The sequence below is a fragment of the Phyllobates terribilis genome, unplaced genomic scaffold (assembly GCF_046119375.1).
Source record: "Phyllobates terribilis strain yellow unplaced genomic scaffold, ASM4611937v1 Scaffold_11__3_contigs__length_659146591, whole genome shotgun sequence".
Taxonomy (NCBI): Eukaryota; Metazoa; Chordata; class Amphibia; order Anura; family Dendrobatidae; genus Phyllobates; species Phyllobates terribilis.
Window position 1 is genome coordinate 621,635,794 of NW_027362771.1, and position 25,004 is coordinate 621,660,797.

A 25,004-nucleotide genomic window follows, 5' to 3' on the forward strand; every position below is an offset into this window, starting at 1 on the left:
GATCAAAGATAGGGTTGGTTTGTGATGCCAAGAGATAAGAGAATCTGTAATAAGAGGGAATGGTCCACTTTGTCGAAGGCAGGGGATAGGTCCAGGAGGAGGACAGAGTAGTGTTGCTTGTGTAGCACCCCAAGGGTTCGGTCGCTGCAGAGGTATTGCACCTCAACCAGAGGTGTGATATCCCACTCCCGGGTAAGGATGGTGTGTGGACCGGGACTCAGTTAGCTGCATGCATCACATACACCCCATTTCTGGGGGACAGCTCAACGGTGCTCCCATTAGTACAGTAATGCAGGCATGACAGAACATGTCCCTGGCTGGAGTGGGAAGGGGGGAGGAAAACCCTGTTATGTTGGAGCAGGAGGGGACGGTTTCTGGGCATAGGTAGGAGCCCATTGGTTGCAAGTCACCTGGGCTCATACTCAGAGAGGGAGGTATATAAGGTGGGCTCCATCTTAGATCAATGTTCAGTCTGAGAGAGGAAGTGACAGAGCAGGGCCTCTGTGGAGCTCTGCTCCGGAGCCTGGCCTAGCCTGTGGGGCCCAGCCAGCACAGGAAGAGAGGAGAAGTTCAGTCAGGAGGAGTGAGAGAAGGAGCTCAGCCAGAGAGGGCTGACAGGGAGCTGTGGCTCAGTCTGGGCCCAGCTCCACGAAGAAGGCCTGGAGTGAAGGCCATAGCCAGAGGAGAGGAACGGAAACAGAAAGGAACAGAAAGGAAAGTTAGAAGGAACAGAACACCAAGAGAGGCCCAGAGACACGAAGGTAGAAGGAACCCTAAGGACCCAGGAGATTGCGGGTGACGGGTTGGCAGAACAGGGTACCGGATCCCAAGTTGGTGGAGGCGACTAATCCTCAGCCAAGGACCGGCGGTCATGACCATTTACTGGTGCGACCCCTCACTACACCTACTTGAAAGGCACACCACATAGAGTCAGGGAAGTGGACACCCAGCCTCCCAAGAGAAGACCCGAGGCAGCTGGACAGAAGTAGTGTCACTGGTGGGGCACGGCTGACGAAAGGATAGAACGGAGTCCTGTGCCACACTCCGGAATTACCTGGGGGTTGATCGAGCCCCCTGCCTGGTGGACGCAGCACGGCTCGGGCGGTGCTATCTGTGCACAAGTTACCTGGATGAGAACTGTGAGTAAAGAACTTGAACTGCAACACCTTGTCTCTGTGCTTTCTCTCCGCATACAGCACTACTAGTGCTGGGACGCCCGCACCATCACCCCCACCATCTACTACACTGCCCTGGGGCTGCACTCTTCCCGTAGGGAGTTACACTACCACAGCTGCATACACCATCAGCCCCAGCGGTCTGCCTTGCAGCAGCGGTTCGCACTGACCGCAATCCACGGATGGCGTAGTCGGACATTAAACCACAAAAACCCTATAAAGACTGCCACTGGTTTGACCACCCTGAGCCACGGGACTGGGTCGTCGCCGCGGTGACTACAACTCCCAGCATTCCACAAAAAGGGCCCGGTTCCGGGTTCCCCATGCGGCCCAGGGGGCGCGTCACTTGGATTTGGCAGTTAGTAGGTCATTGTTGACTTTAGTCAAGGTAGTTTCAGTGGAATGATGCCGTCAGAAGCCAGATTGTAAGTGGTCATAGAGGGAGCAGGAGGAGAGGTAGTAGGATAGTTCAAGGTGGACGTGTTGTTCCAGTAGTTTTGAGGCATAGGGGAGAAGTGATATGGGGTGATAGCTAGACACAGAGAATGGGTCAAGGCAGAGCATTTGAAAATAGGTGCTATTGAGGCATGTTTGAAGCATGAGGGTAAGACACCAGTTGTTAATGAGATGTTAAAGAGATGGGTTAGGGTTGGGATAACGACTATGGTGAGGTTTGGAATGAGGTGGGATTGGATTGGGTCAAGTGCCCAGGTGGTTGAATGTGATCTGGAGAGTAGAGAGGAAAGTTGATCTTCTGTAATGGTGAATTAGCTGATTTTGGAGTAGGAATGCTGAATAGTTTTGAGGAGGGGCTGTGGGGACTGTAGGCCAAAGCTTTCTCTGATGTTATCAATCTCCTGCTTGAGAATGAGGCAAAGTATTTAGCTGAGTTGAGAGGAGAGGGAGGAGGTGCTGGGGATCCAGGAGAGAATAAAAAGTGGTGAATGCCCACAAGGAGAAATGTTACCCCTTAGATACCGGTCTGATGCCTCTCAACCAACCAAATCAGAACTCACACTTTGCACTGACGAGGGGCAGTACCCCGAAACACAGTGTCTGCAAATTGAGTTTCTGGTTCTGGCTTATATCCTAAGTCATGTGGTAAGGCTCGTTAAAGGGTCACTATTGACTTTTAGGATTGCTACTTCCTGTAGGTGGCACTAGAGTTCAAGTCCTCCTCCTCTCTGAAAAGACAATTTGAACATTTCCCAGAGGAGCATTGCGTCTTTTAAAGTCTCCTCACCGTGACATGCTTAACATGTCACTCTCTGCAAGGAGAAATGTTACACCTTAGATATCAAAAATATAAAACACTGGGGAGGATTCATTTATTTTTTGTAGGGTCTGTTCATAGAAAGTAGCTTAATAATGGGGTGGCGGCACCAAAAAGCAATTTGGTTCAGGGCACCATTAAGCCTGAAGCTTGCATGGAAAGATATGCTAAAATATTTTTGGGAGTCATTTGCATACTTTCCACAAAGAACATTTTTACTGATTTATATCTTCTTTCATGGGCTTTTCAAAGTACAAAAATTAAATTTGCTCCAGAATAAAAGAAATTAAAGTAAGAAGGCTTTTCTAGGTATTTCCAAAGACAATGTCTACAAAATAAATGCTGAGTGAAAAAAAAAATAATTATAAAAGGGGGTTGGTCTTCCTAGCATAACATGTCTATGTGTTGCATGGACAGCCTTTTGAATCTATGGAGATTGTGCAATGTTTTATTTTTACTGCAGTGGTGAGCAATGAAATTAGGTTCTTGCTCATGGGTTTCCACATCCGAATATAACACAATATGAGCACTTTAAGATCTTTTCACCTTTCGATTTTTTAGCAAAAGATCTTTATTACTCTATAATCTCCCAACCAACAAACTTTATTCAAATTTCTAATTCTTATATTGCAATTTGCATTTTTTTCCAGATCAGTCCATTTTCCAGTGTTTCCATCTTAAGTAACAGAAACATGTTTCCATCCTTCTTCAGGACTTTCCCGAGTGACATTGTCCAGTCTAAAGGCATGGCTCAGCTTATTCTCAGATTTGGCTGGACCTGGATTGGTCTTCTCGCTCTCGACAATGATTATGGCCTACAAGGAATTCAGCCAATAAAAAAAGAAATAATAAGAGCTGGAGCATGTGTGGCCTTTATGGAATATATTAGCCTTGGCCAACCCGATCGCAATGCTCCACGCATAGTCAAGGTCATGAAAGAGTCCTCTGCTATGGTTGTTGTTGTTTTTACTACAGAAATTGAATTTATTCCTATTTTGAATGAGATGATAAATCAAAATCTAACAGGGAAGATTTTTGTTGGGAACGCCGGTTGGGCGAAGTCGCTGTTATTATCCATAAGTAAATATTTCCAATTGTTATCTGGTAGTCTTAGTTTAGCCAGCAATGATTACACTGTCCCAGGTTTAAGTCAATTCCTGGCCAAGATCCATCCATCTACGACTACAACATCAAAGTGGACCAAGATGATGTGGGAGACGGTTTTCAACTGCCAATTTCTTACTGAAAACCAAACTGTTTCTTTAGGGAACTCGGTGAAGATTTGTACTGGATCAGAACGTATAGAAGATATCAAGAACAACGCCATCTATATCTCCAGCCTTAAAATGACCTATGTAATGTTTGCAGCTGTCCATGTCTTATTCAAAGCTTTAGATGATCTGAAAACCTGCAAAATTGTGGAAGGGCCATTTTCTAAGAGGACCTGTGCGAACATTCAGAACTTCAAACCATGGCAGGTAAATATACATATTCTGGGTTCAAAAACATTACTGTTTATATATTGTGGTAGGTCGTCTCGCTCGGCTGCTTCCGGAAGTAGACTCAGGAACCCGGTTTTCTCTGCAGGCTTTATTATATGGCATAAAGCCCTACAACTTCAGCAAAAAATAAACACGGCCTTACTGGCAAAACAACAAAACAACAAAACAAAAGATAAACGATAACCCAGTCCTTATGTGTATGTGTGGTTCACTCACACAGGTTATGTCCAGCCTTCAGCTCCTCTCTGAGCTATGGCTATCCAGTCTGGAGACCTTGCCTCTCCAAACACAACAACACAGAGAAAAAAAAAAACTGAACATTTAAAGCTTGCTCAGCCATACCCTGAGGTGGAAGTATGGGGAATGACTTCCCTCCCACCTCTACGTCATTCCCATAAAACCACACCCTTTAAAAGAGGAAACCCCCAGCATAAAATATGCTGGCAGAAATTCAGTAGGTCTCAGTTCACACAGGAAAGCATCCTGAGTGATACATACCTCCCCTCACATATAACACTAGTGACTCTGTCATATATTTCCCCCCTCTGCCCAAAGCCAGGGATTTAGGCACCTTCAGACACAAAACAGGGAATTCTGGAGAGGGCATCACATTTTGCAGATGACTAGCCCAGTCTGGGCTAAAAACGATAATGTCATCAAGGTAGGCTGCGGCATACTTCTCATATGAGCCAAGGATCTGAACCATGGCCCTTTGGAAGGTGGCTGGTGCTCCCTGAAGTCCGAAAGGCATTCGGGTGTACTGGAAGCGCTCATCAGGTGTTGAGAAAGCTGTTTTCTCCTTTGCCCTCTGGGACATGGGGATCTGCCAGTAGCCCTTTGTCAAGTCGAGGGTGGTAATATATCTCCCAAGTCCAAGCCTCTCGATGAGTTCATTGACGCGGGGCATCGGGTATGCGTCACACTTGGAAACCTCATTCAGCCTGCGATAGTTGTTACAAAATCTCCACTCCCCGTTGGGCTTTGGCACGAGAACTATGGGACTAGACCATCCGCTCTTTGATTCCCCTATCACCCTGAGGTCCAACATCCTCTTCACCTCAGCTAAGATTACCTCACGGCCGGCTTCAGGAATCCTATAGGGTTTGAGGTTTACCCTAACATGCGCTTCCGTCAGCATGTCATGCTCGACCACCTCCGTATGCCCTGGCAACTCCGAGAACAGGTCACGGTTCCATTGCAGCAGCTCTCTACATCCCCCGTGCCAGCTATAGAGTCTGCGCTATCATGACATTCTCGACTTTGGCTTTCGGACTGGCTCCCAAACAAGAAGCCTCCAGCGTTTCCCGATCTCACCACAACTTGAGCAAGTTCACATGGTACACTTGGTGCGGCTTTCTTCGGCCAGGATGGAGAACTTTGTAGTTCACTTTGCTGAGTTTCTCCATCACCTCATACGGGCCTTGCCACTTGGTCAGGAACTTGCTCTCGATGGTGGAAATAAGCACCAGTACGCGATCCCCAGGATGGAAATGTCTCAGCCTCGCCGACCGACTATAATCCCTTGCCTTGGCCTCTTGTGCTTGGAGGAGATGAGCCTTCATGATAGGCATCACTTTAGCCATTCTCTCCTGCATCTCAGCGACAGGTTCTATTATGCTCCAGTGGGGTTTAACCTTGGCTTCCCAGGGTTCCTTGTCAATATCCATGAGCCCTCGTGGATGTCGTCTTTACAATAGCTCAAACGGGAAAAACCTGTAGAGGCTTGTGGGACCACTCTTACCGAGAAGAGCAGGAATGGTAGCGGGTAGTCCCAGTCATGACTGTCCTTCTCTATGACCTTTTTGAGTATTGCTTTTAAGGTTTTATTAAAGCGCTCCACCAGGCCGTCTGTCTGCGGATGGTAAACAGAGGTTTGCAGATGGGTAATCTGAAGGATTTTACAGAGCTCCTTCATTACCTTGCTCATGAACGGGGTTACTTGTTCCATTTGAATCTCCTTTGGCAGTCCGGTCCTGGAAAATACATGGAAAAGGCAATGCTTCTATTCGACTAGTTCCTCAGTGGTAACGCCTCTGGGACCTGGGTCACATAGTCCATGACCACCAGGATGTATTGGTGGCCCCGGGCCGATTTGACTAAGGGCCCCACTTGGTCCATGACAATCCTCTCAAAGGGGATTTCTATCACAGGTAGGGGGATTAAAGGACTACGGAAGTGGGAGGAGGGTGCCGTTATCTGGCAGGTGGGACAGGGTCTACAATAGTTCAGGATCTCCCTGTAACACCCTGGCCAGTAAAACCTCCTCAGCATCCTCTCCAAAGTTTTATCAACCTACAGGTGTCCCCCCAGAACATGTGAATAGGCCATATCTAATACCCTCTGTCGGTATGGCCCTGGAACTAATAGCTGCTCCACTATTTCACCACCCCTTGGTTTAGTCACCCGATACAATAAATCCCCCTGAACTGCAAAGTGTCAGTACCTGGTGTCTGCCTCCGGCTCTTGAGCTACCCCATTACAGACAGTAACATTGTCCCATGCCCCCTTCAAGGTCAAGTCCCGAACTTGAGCAGGCCCAAAGTTCTCTCCTGTCACCTCTAACTCAGGGTGGTCGGCCTCTTTGGTCACAGTCTCATCCTCATCGCTAGCAAGGGCACACAATGGGAACTCATCCCCTTCAGATGTTGATGGGTGTATTTTCCTTAGGGACCTGGAATTTGTCCACGTGACTCAGTCCGGTTCCTTTCCCCCATAAGTTCCAGAACAACAGGAAATCGCTCCTCAATATGACAGGATGCATCAGATCCTTAACCACCCCGACCTGGATTGGGCACCACAGTCTGATCTCCCTGTCACAGTGGGTAGTCCTTGGTGTCCCCATGTATGCAGCGAATGCCCACTGTCTGGGCAGAGATTAGCTGATGGGGAAGGTTGGCCCTGATTAGGGTCACTATATTCCCTGAATCCAACAGTCCAAGCACCATCACCCCATGAATGGACACGGCACATGAATGCAGTCCCTCGCTGGGTCAACAGTCCACGCTGCTGGTGGGATAAGCATAATAGGAGACCCATTTGCCTACGCTGCAGTCCATGGGCTCAGGGGACATATGACACCTGTCGGCTACGTGTCCAGGGTTGTGAGACTGCCAAAAGACTAGATCTCTAGTAGTGTTGAGCCACCCCCATAGTGTTCGAGTTCGGTTTGGTTAGTCGAACACCCGTGTGTTCGCCGAACTGTTCGTCGAACTGTTCGTCGAACACCTTCGAACACCGTTAAAACCAATGGCAGGCAAACAAAAACACATAGAAACACATAGAAAACACCTTCAAAGGTGTCCAAAAGCTGACAAACTGCTCAGAAGACATAACTAACACATGGAAAAGTGACAAGTACATATAGTCATGCGAAAATAAAAGAGGTGGAGGAGTAACAGGAGGGGGAGACACAGATATAGGCATGTCATGCCCTTCTAAAATCCAAAAAGTGAGAAGCCGACACGGCCAGTCCGCTCCTGCCCGTGCCACCTCCGTGTCGCCGGGTTTGTGCCAGAGCCGCGGTGAACCCTGACGGCCAGCCCCCCTCTCCCAATACTGGTGCCTGTCCGCTGGTGGGTCGAGCGAGCCCCCCTGTGGTGGAGGCAGCTCTAAGCTTTTTAATTTAAATTGTCTCTCTAATTTGAATGAATACACTTTAAATCCATTTACAAGGATCTATTGGAGGGCAAGTCTCATGCCAGCAGCCGCGTAATTCCAGCTCCAGTAGCGTCCACTAAAGCTGCTTTAGTTAAAAAGCTTTTATAAGGATCGAGCTCGGCTGTCCACCGCAAGGCATCCTACTGCCAGTCCCAGCCCCTATGCCTTGGGGTGCATCCTGATGCTCTTCACTAAGTATCCCATGGTCCCGAATCATTTCCTTTGAAAAAATTAAGTGTCTAAACTACAGGTGGTGTAGCTTGCTTAACAGCCGGGATAATCCGCTGACTTGCAGACACTGCTACTAGGCACAAAGTATTTCCTGGGCTAGATGCAGTTAAAAATTTGTAATTAGATACTCTCGTTGGATGCTGAGAAAGCATTCCATAGAGTCTCCTGGCACGCCATATATGATTCTCTTAAAAAGCTTGGGGTAGGGGTCTAGGGGACGCTTTTATAGCCAAAATCACAGCCCTGTATCGCAATACGTCACCTAGGCTGAAGATAAATGGAACTGTAGCACCCTGAGGGCTCGGTTGCTACAGACGTATTGCACCTCACCCAGAGGTGTGATATCTCACTCTCAGGTAAGGATGGAGTGTGGATCAGGACCCGACACCTGCATGCATTACACCACATTGCCGTGGGGCAGGGTGACCAATATGCCCCTGAGATGGGCACGACAGTCCCTGTCCCTGGCTGGAGTGGGGGGAGGGAACACTGAGGAAGGGGAACCCTGTAGTGCAGGAGCAGGGAGGAAGCAGTTCCTGGGTGCATTGAGAAGCGAGTATAAAAGGTGGGCACCATCTTAGTTCAGTGCAGAGAAGTCTGAGCAGAAGTGGCAGGGAGCAGGGGCTCTGCATGAGCTCTGCTCCGGAGGCGGGCCTAGTAACAGAGGCCCAGGCCTGGAAGAGGGAGAAGGAAGGAAGAGGAGCGGAGAAGGCTCCAGGAACGAGGAATGAAGGGATCCCAGGGGTGCGGACGGGCGAGTCGCCACCGCACGCCCGAATCCACCTGCGTGGAGGGGTCAGGCCAAAGGGGGAGACCGGTCCCCGAACTAGTGGAGGCAGGAAACGACCCTCAGCTAGAAACCGGAGGCTCTGACATTTTATGTGGCGCAGCCCCTCACTACACCCGCTAGGAAGGCACCACATAGGGTCAGGGAAACTGGCGCCAAGTTTACCAAGAGGAGGCCCGAGGCAGCCGGACAGAAGTGTTGGTAAGAAAGGCCAGACAAAGGACACACAAAGGGGGTCCTGTGAAGTGCTCCAAAGTTATCTGGGAGTTGTCTGAGCCCCTCACCTGGTGAGCACAGTACGACGTGGGCAGCCGTTACCTGCAGACGTGGTCTGGATAATAAGAACTGTGAGTAAAGGCCCTGGACTGCATCACTGACTCCATGTCGTTACTGCTGCTGCCCTGCACCATCACCCCCATCCTCCGCATACAATGCCCTGAGGCTATACTCCTCCCGTGGGGAGTTATGCTACGCTCTGCTGCACCCACAACACCAGCCTCAGCGGTCTGCCCTGTAGCAGCGGTTCACTCTGACCGCAATCCACGGGTGGCGTAGTCGGACATTTAAACATCAAAACCACATAAATAGTTCCGCCACTGGTTTGACCGCCCTGAGCCACGGAACCGGGTCGCCGCCACGAAGACTACAACCACCAGCATCCACCAAAAAGGGTCCGGCTCCGGGTGTCCCAAGGCCCAGGGGGTGCGTCAGAACATTTTCATCACCTTTCACAATCACCAATGGGACATGGCAGGGATGTCCTCTGTCCCCTCTCTTATACATCCTAGTGACGGAGCACCTGCTCTCATCAATTCGCCATAACCCCAATATTAGGTGGATTGAGGTGGGAGGCACCGAGTACAAGTGCTCTCTATTTGCTGATGATGTCCTAGTATATATCACTCAATCACATATATCCATCCATGCTGTTATGGCTGAAATAGATCACTTTGTTACATGGTCAAATTTTAAAATAAATGCAGCGAAGTCTGAGGCCCTCGATGTCTCCCTCCCCAAATCCATATAGGATTCCATCCAGTCCAACTTTCCCTTTGCCTGTCCCTCACAGGGTATCAAATACTTAGGAATTCCTATTCATAGAGACCTCTCCCATCTATGTTATCTTAATTTTGGGCCCTTTATTGAACAACTCCATACAGAACACGGTTGGCAAGTTAGAACTGTAAGATTCACTACGTGAACCGCTGGTGTTTTGTGGAAAAGCACATGTACACTGCGTTCCAAATTATTATGCAAAAAGTGTTTAGGAGTGATAAGGGAAGAATTTGTTTGTTTGTCAGTTAAACTCATTGATGGTGATGTGTGTCAGGGCTCTTTATATCACTGTAAGCAATTGCAGACACCTGTGCTAATTAGTTTGGCAGGTGTGTCCAATGAAAGGCAAGACTACTTAAGAGGGCTCTCTCACATTATTAAGCAGCCTACATTTTCTGCCAAAATGGGAAAGAAAAAGGATGTGTCGGCTGCTGAGAAGCAACAAATTGTGGAGTGTTTAGGTCAAGGCATGACTACAATCAACATTGTGCGATGATCAGGATGAAGTGTCTTGGCAATCAAGAAGTATGTAGCTGATTCACAGTACACACGTGTGCGTGCTGATAAGGGCAAATTGAGGACTCTTTCCTACAGGCAATTACGTCAGGTTGAAAGAGCAGCGGCAAAAAAGCCTTGTCATAGCAGCAGACAAGTTTTTGAAGCTGCTTGTGCCTCCAACGTCCCCCGAACAACAAGATGCAGGGTCCTTCAGAGGTTTGCAGCTGTGCATACGCCATCCTGTCGACCTCCTCTATCCACTTCACACAAGCAGAAACGGCTCCAGTGGGCCAAACATTACATGAAGACTGATTTCAAAACAGTTTTGTTCACGGATGAGTGCCGTGCAGCGCTCGATGGTCCAGATGGATGGAGTGGAGGATGGCTGGTTGATGGACACCCCACGCAAACACGGCTACAGTGCCAACAAGGAGGAGGTGGAGTAATGTTTTGGGCTGGAATCATGGGGAGAGAGATTGTCGGCCCCTTTAGGATCCCTGAAGGCGCTAAACATGAACTCCATAATGTATGTGGATTTTCTCAAACAGCACTTCCTGCCATGGTTCAAGAAGAAGAACCGTGTATTTCACAGCAAGATCATTTTTCTGCATGATAATGCACCATCTCATGCTGCACATAAAACATCTGCATCTCTGGCTGATATGGGCATAAAAGGGGACAAACTTATGGTGTGACCCCCATGCTCCCCTGACCTCTACCCCATTCAGAACCTTTGGAGCATCATTAAAAGGAGTGTCTATGATGGCGGGAGGCAGTTCACATCTAAGCAACAGCTCTGGGAGGGTATTCTGTCCTCATGCAAAACAATTGAAGCAGAAACCATCCAAAACCTGACAAATTCAATGGACGAGAGAGTTCAGAAGCTCCTTTCGAACAAGGGGTCCTATGTGAAAATGTAACATCACCTAGAATAAAGTTTTGAGTTGAAAACTGTTTGATTTCAGTTTCTAACAACCTGCTAATGCTTATAATTTCAAAAATGACCATTTTTTTGGTCTTTATTAAAATGAAAAGGTTGATCGAAAAGTTTGGGGGATCTAAGAGTGTGGCAACCCAGTAGTCATGATTACTTCGAATTCTGACAATATGAGGGTCATGCTGCAGGTAGTGCAGCAAGAAGGCACTTATGTGTCTTGCGCATCTCGGAGCCCCAAAATTATTTTCCGGGCTAGATGCAGCTAAAAATTATTTTTAATTTTAAATCTGGTGAAGCTTTAGTATAGATGGCCTAATAGGATCAGTGCTGCACACTGCTACAAAGCCCAAATTATTTTCCAGTCAAGATACAGATAAACATGATTAGTAATTTGAAAGCTTAAAACGGTTGGTAGGGTGATTTTAACCAATCATCAAGCTTTTACTCTCCCCAGGATGACACAGGGGTAGAAAAGTCGTTTCGGATCCATGATTTGTTCATCTTTATGAACGTGAGTCTGTCTACATTATCAGTGGAGAGCCGCGTGCGCTTATCTGTCAGCACACCACCAGCAGCGCTGAACACACGTTCAGACAGAACGCTGGCTGCGGGGCATGACAAGATCTCCAAGGCGTAAGTGGCTAGCTCCGGCCATTTATCCAGATTGGAAGCCCAAAAAGAGCAAGGGTCCAGTGACACAGTCGTGGCTTCAATGTTTACTTGGAGATACTCCTGTACCATCGTCTCTAGGCGTTGACTATGTGTCAGACTTCTTGTCTCCTGTGGCCTTGCAAAGGATGGGCTAAAAAAGTGGTGAAATGATTCCGCAAAATTGATGTTACCAGCAGATACTGTGGTTCTGTTACGGTTTGAGTGCTGAACACTTGACGGTCCCACGGTTGGCAAGTTGGAACTGTGAGATTCACTACGTGCACCACTGGTATTTTGTGGAAAAGCACCTGTAAGATTCTGCAACAGTCTCTGCTGATACTCCTGCATGCGTGCATCCCTTTCTATGGCAGGAATAATTTCTGCAAATTTACTTTTGTACCGGGGATCTAACAGTGTGGCAACCCAGTAGTCAGGATTATTTCTAATTCTCACAATTCGAGGGTCATGTTGCAGGTAGTGCAGCAAGAAGGCACTCATGTGTGTTGCGCATCCAGGAGCACCAAGTCCCTGTTGTGTTGGTGGCGAGGTAACAATCATGCTTCCTTCCTCTGTCCTCACCCCCAACCTCGCACAACAGAAATGTGATCAAGGTCTCCCTCATCTGATGAGTCTTCCATCAGTTCGTCCTCCACTTCTTCCTGGGCTCCTGCACCTTCCTCACTAGTTTGGCTGCTACCATGCGCCCTGGTAAAACCATCTCCCCCACCCTCACATGCCTGCCGCCTTGGTGCTGCCGACCGTCTGGACCTTGCAGATGTTAGCCCTTCCGCATACAACTCCTCCTCCTCTACTTCCTCCACCTCCTCTTGTGCCACCACCTGACTCCGAATTCTGTTTAACATGTGCTCCAGCATGTAAATCACCGGAATAGTCATGCTGATAATGGCATCGTCAGCACTAAACATCTTCGTCGCCATTTCAAAACTGTGCAGAAGGGTGCATAGGTCCCTGATCTGAGACCACTCCTCCAGCGTGATTTGCCCCACCTCTGAATCTCGTTGGCCCAGGCTATACGTCAGAACATATTGCACCAGGGCTTGTCAGTGCTGCCACAGTCGCTGCAACATGTGCAGAGTTGAATTCCACCGGGTAGGCACATCGCATTTTAGCCGGTGAAGTGGCAGGCCCAGCGACTTCTGTAGAGATGTAAGTCGCTGAGCTGCGGGATGCGAACGGTGGAAGTGAGCACACAGCGACCGTGCCCTCTGCAGAAGGCCATCTAGTCTGGGATAGTGGGCTAAAAATTGCTGGACAACCAGGTTCAACACGTGAGCCATACAAGGCACGTGTGTGACATTGCCCCGGCGAAGGGCCGCACCCAGGTTTGCAGCATTGTCGCACACGGCCTTCCCTGGTTTCAGGTCCAGTGGAGACAACCATTCATGAAATTGGTTCTCCAGAGCTGACCACAACTCCTCAGCTGTGTGACTCACATTTCCCAGACATTTCAATGTAAAAACCGCCTGATGACGTTGAGCCCTACTGCCAGCATAGTAAGGAGGTGTGCAGGATCCCTTCTGCGCAGTTAGAAAGCTTGTGGCATGACCAGACAGGCTTTGGGTGCAGGTGGAAGACCGAGAGGAGGTTAAGGAGGCAGAAGTAGTGGAGGAACTTTGACATAAAGAGGATTGACGCACAACTCGTGGGGACGTCAAGACTTGGACAGCAGCCCCTTGTCCTTCTGTCACCATAGTTACCCAGTGCCCAGTCAGCGACATGTAACGCCCCTGTCTATGCCTACTCGTCCAAGTGTCTGTGGTGAAATGCACCCTGTCACACACAGAGTTTCTCAAAGAAGCGGTGATGTTGTGTGCGACATGCTGGTGGAGCGCAGGCACACCTTTCTTTGAGAAGTATGCCGACTGGGCATCTGGTACTGGGGCACTGCAACGGACATAAGGTCTCGAAAATCCTCTGTGTCCACCAGGCGGAAAGGCAGCATTTCTGTAGCCAAGAGCTTGCAGATGGTGAAATTCAACCTCTTAGCTTTCTCATGGCTAGGAGGAAATGGTCTTTTACTTGTCCACATCTGAGGGACCGAGGGCTGGCTATTGTGCTTAGACGGGGTTGATAAGGGTGTCCCCGGCAAACTGCCGGTCTGTGAGGAAGATGCAGGCGGATATGTTAGGTTGCCTTGATCCAAAGGTGGTGCTATCGATGTCGGACAGCGTTCAACACCAGCTGGTGTTCCCACCTCCAAAGAAAATGATGACCTGCCAATCACGCTGGCTGTTGCGGGTAAAGAGGTGGCAGGTCTGCGCCCCATAAAAGGTGTGACTGCTGTCCCCCCAGTCACAGAGGATGAAGAGGCCGCGGATGCACAAGATATGGCAGACGGTGGTTGGCCCGGCCGGCTAGGCCGCATTGTAGCACACTGAGCTTCCCACTGCAACTTATGCTTCATGTCCATGTGCCGGTTCATGCATGAAGTACTCAAACTATGTATTTTTTGGCCTCTACTTAGCTTTTGCTGACAAATGTTACAGATAACACGAGTTGGGTCATCTTTATCGATCTGAAAAAATGCCCAGGCTATGCAAGGCTTAGCACCCATGCGACCTGAAGAGCCACCACGACTTGTGGTGAGAGGCAGAGTTGTGTTTGAGGATGCAGTTGTTGACGTGCTTCCAGTACTACGTCTCTGTCCAGTAAGGCGCAACCTGACCTCGTCGTCACTAGCATCTTCCTCCACCTCCTCTGCTGACCTCATCTCTTGGCTGACTGTGGGTTGACAGTAAGTGGGATCTCCAACCTCATCATCATCACCCTGTGTGTTATCACACCCGACGTCCTCACAGCCAACCTGTTCCTGCCCTGACAAAAAACTAAAGTTGTCGCTCCAATCAGGTATTTGAGTCTTATCATCGTCTTCCTCATTGTCTCCACCAACAGGAGTTACAGTTTGGGTATGAGGGTCTACATTATGGTCAGAACCTTCTGCGTCTGGTCCTGGATCCGACTCATAAAGATTCTGGGCATCAGTGCAGATCATTTCCTCGTCTGGATTCACAGAAGCGCTGGAGTCGACCTCTGATTCCCAGGCTATAGTATGAGTAAACAGCTCTGCAGACTCAACCATCTGTTCTACCTCATACTCAGACGGGCAGCTGGAGATTTGGGAGCTGTGAGGAAGCAAATGCGATTTGGGTGACACCTTTGAGGACTGGAGTATTTGTGATGTTGAAGTTGATGTGGAGGAGAGCCCACTTAAAGGAGCACTTGATATCCGTTGAAGCACCTGCTGTTTTTGTGCCTCATCTGAAATTTGTAGCGATTGGCGTGGCCGTAAGAAAGGGATCTTATCACATTGTCCGCTAAAAGAAGTAGACATTTTAGTTTGGCTGGAAGATGGTCTTTCTTCTGCAGATGTTACTGTTGCTTTAACACCTACCCCACGGACACAACCTTTTTTCCCCTTCCCAACATGCCTATTCCCCTTTCCACCAGCAGCAGGCCTTTTTCCACTCATTTTGGTGGTTAACTAATTCACAACTCTGGAGTTGTTTGCACAAAAAAACAATGCATGGTAACCGAGCAGAACTGAGTGGCCAAACTGTGGTATTAGGCCAAAACTATTGACTGGGTTAGATGCAGAAAAAAATTATATTCAATTTGCAACCTGATGGAGGTCAGTATAGATGGACTAATACAACAAGTCCCACACACAGCTAGAAGCCCAATATTTTTTCAGAGGTAGATGCAGAAAAAAATATATTCAGTTTGCAACCTGATGGAGGTCAGTATAGATGGACTAATACAACAAGTCCCACACACAGCTAGAAGCCCAAATATTTTTTCAGAGGTACTGTAGATGCAGATAAAAATTATTTTTAATTTGCAACCTGATGGAGATCAGTATAGATGGACTAATAGAGAAAGTCCGACACACTACTAGAAGGCCAAATATTTTTTCAGAGCTAGATGCAGAAAAAAATTATATTCAGTTTGCAACCTGATGGAGGTCTGTATAGATGGATTAATAGAACAAGACCCACAAACAGCTAGAAGCCCAATATTTTTTCAGAGGTAGATGCAGAAAAAAATATATTCAGTTTGCAACCTGATAGAGGTCAGTATAGATGGATTAATAGAACAAGACCCACACACAGCTAGAAGCCCAATATTTTTTCAGAGGTAGATGCAGAAAAAAATATATTCAGTTTGCAACCTGATGGAGGTCAGTATAGGTGGACTAATAGAACAAGTCCCACACACTGCTAGAAGGCCAAATATTTTTTCAGAGCTAGATGCAGAAAAAAATTATATTCAGTTTGCAACCTGATGGAGGTCAGTATAGATGGATTAATAGAACAAGACCCACACACAGCTAGAAGCCCAATATTTTTTCAGAGGTAGATGCAAAAAAAAATTATATTCAGTTTGCAACCTGATGGAGGTCAGTATAGATGGATTAATAGAACAAGACCCACACACAGCTAGAAGCCCAATATTTTTTCAGAGCTGGATGCAGAAAAAAATTATATTCAGTTTGCAACCTGATGGAGGTCAGTATAGATGGATTAATAGAACAAGACCCACACACAGCTAGAAGCCCAATATTTTTTCAGAGGTAGATGCAGAAAAAAATATATTCAGTTTGCAACCTGATGGAGGTCAGTATAGATGGACTAATACAACAAGTCCCACACACAGCTAGAAAGCCCAATATTTTGTCAGAGCTAGATGCAGAAAAAAATATATTCAGTTTGCAACCTGATGGAGGTCAGTATAGATGGACTAATACAACAAGTCCCACACACAGCTAGAAGCTCAATATTATTTCAGAGGTAGATGCAGAAAAAAATATATTCAGTTTGCAACCTGATGGAGGTCAGTATAGATGGACTAATACAACAAGTCCCACACACAGCTAGAAGCCCAATATTTTTTCAGAGGTAGATGCAGAAAAAAATATATTCAGTTTGCAACCTGATGGAGGTCAGTATAGATGGACTAATACAACAAGTCCCACACACAGCTAGAAGCCCAATATTTTTTCAGAGGTAGGTGCAGAAAAAAATATATTCAGTTTGCAACCTGATGGAGGTCAGTATAGATGGACTAATACAACAAGTCCCACACACAGCTAGAAGCCCAATATTTTTTCAGAGGTAGGTGCAGAAAAAAATATATTCAGTTTGCAACCTGATGGAGGTCAGTATAGATGGACTAATACAACAAGTCCCACACACAGCTAGAAGCCCAAATATTTTTTCAGAGGTACTGTAGATGCAGATAAAAATTATTTTTAATTTGCAACCTGATGGAGGTCAGTATAGATGGACTAATAGAGAAAGTCCGACACACTACTAGAAGGCGAAATAATTTTTCAGAGCTAGATGCAGAAAAAAATTATATTCAGTTTGCAACCTGATGGAGGTCAGTATAGATGGATTAATAGAACAAGACCCACACACAGCTAGAAGCCCAATATTTTTTCAGAGGCAGATGCAGAAAAAAATTATATTCAGTTTGCAACCTGATGGAGGTCAGTATAAATGGATTAATAGAACAAGACCCACACACAGCTAGAAGCCCAATATTTTTTCAGAGCTAGATGCAGAAAAAAATTATATTCAGTTTGCAACCTGATGGAGGTCAGTATAGATGGATTAATAGAACAAGACCCACACACAGCTAGAAGCCCAATATTTTTTCAGAGCTAGATGCAGAAAAAAATTAGATTCAGTTTGCAACCTGATGGAGGTCAGTATAGATGGACTAATAGAATGATGCTATGCCCAAAAGATTTTACTTCACTAGGTGCAGTAAAAAAATTGGTATTCTATACACAGGTGGTATATCTTGCAACACAGATAGGCTACTCCACTGACTAACACACTCTGCAATAGGCCAAAAAGGATTAGCTTTGCTAGATTCAGCCAAATGCTGTGAAAAAAACTTGCACAGCACTGGCACAGACCTGCCTGGCAAAAACTGATAGGAACTGATGTAACCTAGTCCTGAAAAGGACTCCAATTACAATTAGTCTTTACTCCCACAACCTATCTATTTAAGAGCACAGACCTGCCTGATAAAAGTCGTAGGAAATGCTGTAACCTAGTCCTTAAAAGGACTGCAATCACAACTATTCCCTACTCCCAAGCTATCTGTATATTTGTGCGAAAATTGGCTTGAAATTAACAAGGTATAGCGCACACAGCAACAGCGGTGCCGTCTAACACGCAGCTGCAGCAGTGAGAAAATGGTGGCGACGGGGAAAATGGCTTGGTTTTATAGGGCAAGGACATGTGACATACACTGCCAATGACACATGCCCTTGCTTGTGTGAAAAAAAGCACTTCGCTCCGTGTGTGCGCTGTTGATAGGCTGACAGATTGCACCTCCCCACTGCAAATGTGGGAAAGAGAAAAAAAAATGGAGATCTTCATTGTTCCTGCAGAGATCCATCCCCTGCCCCTCCCCCCACCCTGCTGTACACTCAAACTGCGTATTAACATTAATTTTCATCATTACTGAGAAAAAATCCAGTTATGATTTTGGTGCACGAACAGTTATCGAACATAACCTCGAACAGCCGAATTTTTCTCAAATTGTTCGTGTTCGCTGAACGGCTCGAACACCGCCCAAAACAGCTTGAATTTGAGATAGGCGAACAGTTCGATTAGAACAACACTCATCTCTAATCTCTAGCAACAGTCCTTGTGCCACATTCAGTGAGAGTGGGATGCCCCCCAGTGGTGGCTCTAGACCCCTTCCATGGTGAACCGGCCCCCTTTTTGGGTATCCCAGTACAGAGGAGTGACTATTTCTGGCTTCCCGAGGTTTCCCGAGAGATTTCTCAACCACCTGGCACCTCTCTACCAGGCCAATTAAGTCATCTGCATTCTGGGGATGCGCTGGGTAACCCAAGTCTGTACTGACTTGGGAAAGGAGTGCACAAATCTATCAATCACCACCCGCTCAACCATCTGGGCCGGAGTGGAGGACTCTGGCTGCAACTACTTCTGAACGAGCTGCAATAGGTCAAACATCTGCGAGCGAGGGGGTTTGTCACTGGCATACGCCCAATGGTGGACTCGTTGGGCTCACCGCCATATTCACTCCCATACGTGCTAAGATATCTGTCTTTAGTGTGGCGTATTCCTTGCCATCCTGCAGTTCCAAGTCGTAATATGCCTTTTGGGGTTCCCCGACAAATATGGTGCCAGAACCTCTGCCCACTGTTCTGATGGTAGTTTCTCCCGATCAGCGACCCTCTCAAAGACAGTCATAAATGCTTCAACATGATCCCCGGGGGTCATCTTCTGCATGGCTCGTCTTACCGCCTTCCTGATGTGGGAGTCAGTTGGCCCTGGGGGTAGGGCGATTGCCCTGCCCTAGATGATGTTCACCATAAGCTGTATCTGCTGCTGTTCTGGCTTGTGCTGCTGCTGGCCTTTTACTGCAAATGGATTTGTTGCAACAGTTTGGTCGTCTCCTTGTGATGCTGCTGGCTCTGCAAATGCTATTGGTGCATCTGTTGTTGGCTCTGCACCAGGTGCTTAATGAGCTCCTCCATGCTGCCAGACTTCTCTGGCAGGCTGCTGGCCTTCACCAAGGACATCAACCGGTCTGTGTGGCAGGTACACGTGTTCCTGGAATCTTGCACGCACTCGCACACCAACTGTGGTAGGTCGACTCACTCGGCTGCTATCGGAAGTAGACTCAGGAACAGGGTTTTCTCTGCAGGCTTTATTATATGGCATAAAGCCCTGTAACTCCAGCAAATATAAACACAACCTTACTGGCAAAACAACAAAACAAATGATAAACGGTAGCACAGTCCATATGTGTATGTGCGGTTCGCTCACACAGGTTATGTCCAGTCTTAAGCTCCTCTCTGAGCTGTGGCTGTCCAGTCTGGAGACCTTGCCTCGCCAAACACAACAACACAGAGAAAAAAAAAAGGACTGAACACTTACATGTTGTGACCCCCTTATGCAGAAATAACTGTGTCTAAACTTCTGATAATTGTACATTAGTATTGCAAATTGTCTTGGAGGAATTTTAGCCCATTCCTCCATACAAAACATCTTCAACTCTTTAATGTTGGTTAGTTTTCTACTATGAACTGCTCGCTTCATGTACTTCCACAACATTTCTATAGGATTAAGGTCAGACTCAGGACTATGATTTGTCCATTCCAAAAAATTAATTTTATTCTTTAACCATTCTTTTGAAGAACGACTTGTGTACTTTGGGTGATTTCTTGCTGCATGACCCACATTCTCTTAAGATTCAACTCAGGGCAGGTGTCTGACATTTTCCTTTTGAAATGGCTCTTTTCATTCACTTATATGACAGTTATGAAAAATTCCGAGCAAGCATGCTCAACAGTTTTCAGAGCTTCTATACCAAGAGATTGAAAGAGTTTTCCCATTAACAGTAACATGCAATGGGGCCTTGTTGTCAAGACAGATGTAGACCACTTCTTTAGAAAGACATCTTTTGACATTCATGGCATATTCGTTGGATATCACATTAGTGTTCATTTAATTGGGACATTTATCCACAGGGTTTTATAAAGAGAAAATTTGGGGAAATGTTCATGTTCTCCTAGAAGATCCTGACATTTAAATCCAGTACTGCTGTCAATGTCAGAACACGTATGATTGTGGTTGTTTTCACATTATTGTTGGCATTGTTTTTTTACAATGACTTTTATTAAAACTTTGTATTAAACATCTCCCAATTTAGCTCATGTATTATATACGGAGAGTAAGGGTTAACATTAATTTGAAGAACGAAAAATATTTTGATGAGAATGGGGATCCTCCTGGACTCTATGCTGTTGATGACTGGCAGCTGAAGGCAGATGGGACCCTGGCACAAGTGAAGATTGGCATCTATAATAATTCAGCCCCACCTCCTCAGGATCTGACCCTGAACTCAAATCTGACAGTGTGGAAACTGGGAAGTCAACACGTGAGTGGAAATACAAAGAATAATAAATACAAGAACTAAATGTGAGTGATCATAGGGATGTGATTCACATTTAGGCTGTGTTCACACTTGAGTTCTTTACATGACGTCAAAGTCGATAAACTTTCAAAACTAAACCACTTTAAACATAAAGGACTTGAAATCCTCATTTGTGGGGAGGTTGTGTAAGAGTTTTTCATTTCTAGAAGCGTTGTATAGGCTGTTTGCACTTGGAGATTTTAGAGGAGTTTTTGGAGCAGAAACTGTTTTTGTTAGATGCCGCCACAGCCGTCTAAATTTTCAGAGTAATTTTATTATATATTGTACTACGAGTGTTGAGGGGGAAACCACATAAAGAATAAAAAAAAATCCACAAAAAATTAGCATAGTGCACAACAATGATAAAATGACATTGCTGTGCACATGGTCTGACTTTTGTCACTTCTATTAACTGCTTCAGGGTTCAGAAACAACCGAAAAGCCACCTGATTAGCCGCTTCAGAAAAAAAAGCCACTAGATTTTTCCTGAAGTGGCTTTATAAAAGACAATTCTGTAAGCTCTGCCGTTGGATGAAAGATGTCTGCACTCAGAATGGTTCTCCTCCGAAAACTCTGATTACACATAACCATAAAGGGATTTTGGGCTATTTTGGGCTATTTTTTAAATGCCGAAGTAGCCTGTGAGTTTTGTCAGAGAAAACCGCTTGAGACAAACACCGGCAGTCATTTTCCCAAACAGCTTTGCTGGCTGTCCTGCCGGCATTCTTGTGTCAGCTTCACGCTTGTGTCTTTTGCTCTATACTGTTAAATATAGAGAGTGAGTGGCTTCCCAGGGGAAGCTGCCTGAAGAGTGACCATGTTACCTCATTTTACACCTTCCCGACAAGCGCCATGCATGTAGTGCTCTGTGGGAGTTGCGGTCCCGCAATTGTGTAAAAGCGGCAAAACATAAAAGAAATGTATAAATGTCGTATCTCTGTAATTGAACTGACCCAAAGTAGGAAGCTGCCTTATCAATTTTACCACAAGCAGAACGGCATAAAAGAAATCCCCAAAAAACAATTCCTGAATTGATGGTTTTTGTTCATTTTTCCTCCCAAAAAACAGAATAGAATGCGATCAAAAAAAGTAATGTGCCCGAAAATGGTACCAATAAAAACGTCAACTTGTCCCGCAAAAAACAGTCCATCCTGTGAGTCTGTCTGACAAAATATGGAAAAATTATGGCTCTCAAAATATGGCGTTGCAAAAACTTGTTTTTACAATAAAAAGCATCTTTTAGTGTGTGACAGTTGTCAATCATAAAAACTCGATATAAATCTGGTATCGCTGTAATCGCACCAACTTGAAGAATAAAGTCATCTTATCAGTTGTACTGCACAAGGAATGGCGTAAAAAATAAATAAAAGCAATTATTTTCCTGCTGCTTATTTGTTCATTCTGCCTCCCAAATATCGCAGCAAGGCTCGATTCACATTTATCCTGCGATCTGCGCTGAGAACTGGGGTTTCCGTTTAAATCTCTAACATACATGATTCAGACGGAACCTACGGCGGAAGATTCCCTGTAATGAGACAGATGGAGGCACTGTGGACGCCGTCTGGCCTATGATCCTATGGTGTCCGTCTTTTTATTAGGCGTGCATAAAAGTGCCGTCAGCCACAGTTTTATGAACCTCTGAAAAAAAGGACACCGCTAAACAGAGGCCAGATGGAGTCCATAGTCACTCTGTTGCCTCATTATAGTGAATAGATCGCTTGGGGATTTCATCTGAATCACTTCAATTTGAGATTTAGATGGGAACCCCAATATAAGTGCTCAGCGTAGAGCACAGGATAAACGTGATTCAAAATGTTCTGTAAAATATTCCTAATAAAAGCTTCAACTCCATTCACAAAAAAAGCATGTTTCCACTCAGGTCCATCATCTTTTAACGATAATATAGAGACTTCCACATTACTGGTAGTACAAAGGCTCTGGAAAAAATAAATGGTTCCTCGCCCTTCAAAAGAAATCCAACAAATTCTGCGCTCCCAAATCCAAATTTCCCCCTCCCTTCTGAGCTCCAGTGTGTTTTTAAATTGCAGTTAGCATCCACATGTTTGGCATTTCTGTAGCGAAGAGAGCATGCCTAATTTTCAGGTGCATGTCTCCGAAAGCACGAGCTGGGCATAATGTACTGGTAACCACAATGTACTGGTCACTACAGCATACTGGTCACTACAACGCAGTTTGCAATCTTTACTTAGCAACATCTACTGCTGCTTGTTTGTGGAAAACACCCATGGAGTCAAAATCGTCACTCTACCTGTAAATAAATTCACAAAGGGGTATAATTTCCAAAATGGGGTCAATTTAGGGGGGATTCTGCTCTTCTAGCATGTAGGGGCTCTGTATATGGAGTCCACAAACTATTCTAGGAAAATCTGCGCTCCAGGAGGCAAATAGAGCTCCGTCCCTCCCGAGTCTAAGAAGTACTGTACAGTCATATATGAGGTATTTCTAAACTCGGTAGAAATTGTGGGACAAATTTTATTGCCATTTTTACCCATTTCCCATTGTGAAAATGTAAAATCTGGGGCTGAAACAAAATGTCTGTGTTAAAAATGTACGGTAATTTTTCTTCAGTGCCCAATGGTATAAAATTACGTTACCCACCTCTGGTGTCAATATGATCACTGCACACATAGATGAATTCATTGAGAGGTGTAGTTTGTAAAATTAGGTCAGTTACGGGGGGGTTCAGATGCTCTGGCATGTCAGGGGCTCTACCAATTTGACATGGCACTCTCAAACCAGTCTAGCAAAATCTGAACTCCAATATGGCGCTTCTTCCCTTCTGAGCTTTGCACTATGCCTCAAGGTAGTTTTCGATCTCATATGGGGTCCATTTTCTCCTGTTATCCTTGTAAAAATGCAAAATTTTGGGCTAAAAAACATTCATGCGGGAAAATTTTTATTTTTTTTATTTTCACTGTTCAATGTTGTAAACTTCTGTGAAGCACCTGGGGGTTCAAGGTGCTCACCAAACATCTAGATAAGTTCCCTAAGGGGTCTAGTTTCCAAAATGGTGTCAGTTGTGGGAGTTTCCACTGTTTAGGTACATCAGGGGCTCTCCAAACGCAACACGGCATCCGTTAATTATTCAAGCAAATTTTACATTCAAAAAGTCAAATGGCGCTCCTTCCTTTATGAACCCTGCTGTGTGCCCAAACAGTGGTTTTCTCCCACATATGGGGTATTGGCTTACTCAGGAGAAATTGCACAATAAATGGTATGGTGTAATTTCTCCTGTTATCCTTATGAAAATGCAAAATTGGGGGCTGAAAAACATTTTTGTGGGAAAAATGTGAAAACATTTTTTTTACGGCTGAATGTTATAAACTTCTGTGAAGCACCTTGGAGTTCAAGGTGCTCACCATACATTTAGATAAGTTCCCTGAGGGGTCTAGTTTCCAAAATGGTGTCACTTGTGGGGAGTTTCCACTGAATAGGTACATCAGGGGCTCTCCAAACGCAACATGGCGTCCGCTAATTATTCCAGCAAATTTTACATTCAAAAGTAAAATGGCGCTCCTTCCCTTCCGAACCCTGCCGTGCGCCCAAACAGTGTTTTTTTCCCACATATGGTGTATCAGTTTTCTCAGGAGAAAATGTACAATATATTTTGGGGTCCAATTTTTCCTGTTATCCTTGCGAAAATAAAAAAATCAGGGTCTATAATAAAATTTTTGTGAAAAAAGTTAAATGTTCATTTTTTTCTTCCACATTCCAAAAATTCCTGTGAAGACCCTGAAGGGTTAATAAACTTCTTGAATGTGGTTTTGAGCACCTTGAGGGGTGCAGTTTTTAGAATAGCATCACTTTTGGGTATTTTCTGCAATAAAGGTTTCTCAAAGTCACTTCAAATATGATGTGGTCCCTAAAAAATGGTTTTGTAAATTTTGTTGGAAAAATTAGAAATCGCTGGTAAACTTTTAACCCTTATAACTTCCTAACAAGAAAAAAAAATTGGTTCCAAAATTGTGCTGATGTAAAGTAGACATGTGGGAAATGTTAACTATTTTTTTGTGACATGACTCTCTGATTTAAGGGCATGAAGATGAAAATTTAGAAAATTGCTAAATTTTCAAAATTTTTGCCAAATTTCTGATTTTTTCACAATTAAACGCAAGTCATATCAAATAAATTTTACCACTATCATGAAGTACAATATGTCATGAAAAAACAGTCTTAAAATCACCCGGATCTGTTGAAGCGTTCTAAACTAATTACCTCATAAAGTGACAGT

General features: G+C 45.5%; 1 protein-coding gene across 1 annotated transcript in view; it reads left to right on the plus strand.

Annotated features, from left to right (window-relative positions):
- Nucleotides 1–1,773: 1,773 nt before the first annotated feature.
- Nucleotides 1,774–25,004, plus strand: part of LOC141167409 (extracellular calcium-sensing receptor-like) — a 94,505-nt gene continuing 71,274 nt past the window's right edge. Inside the window, exons 1-3 of the mRNA XM_073654815.1 lie at nt 1,774–1,779; nt 3,099–3,926; nt 20,489–20,716. Coding sequence (XP_073510916.1) covers nt 1,774–1,779; nt 3,099–3,926; nt 20,489–20,716 — 1,062 coding nt within the window. The remainder of the gene's footprint in view (nt 1,780–3,098; nt 3,927–20,488; nt 20,717–25,004) is intronic.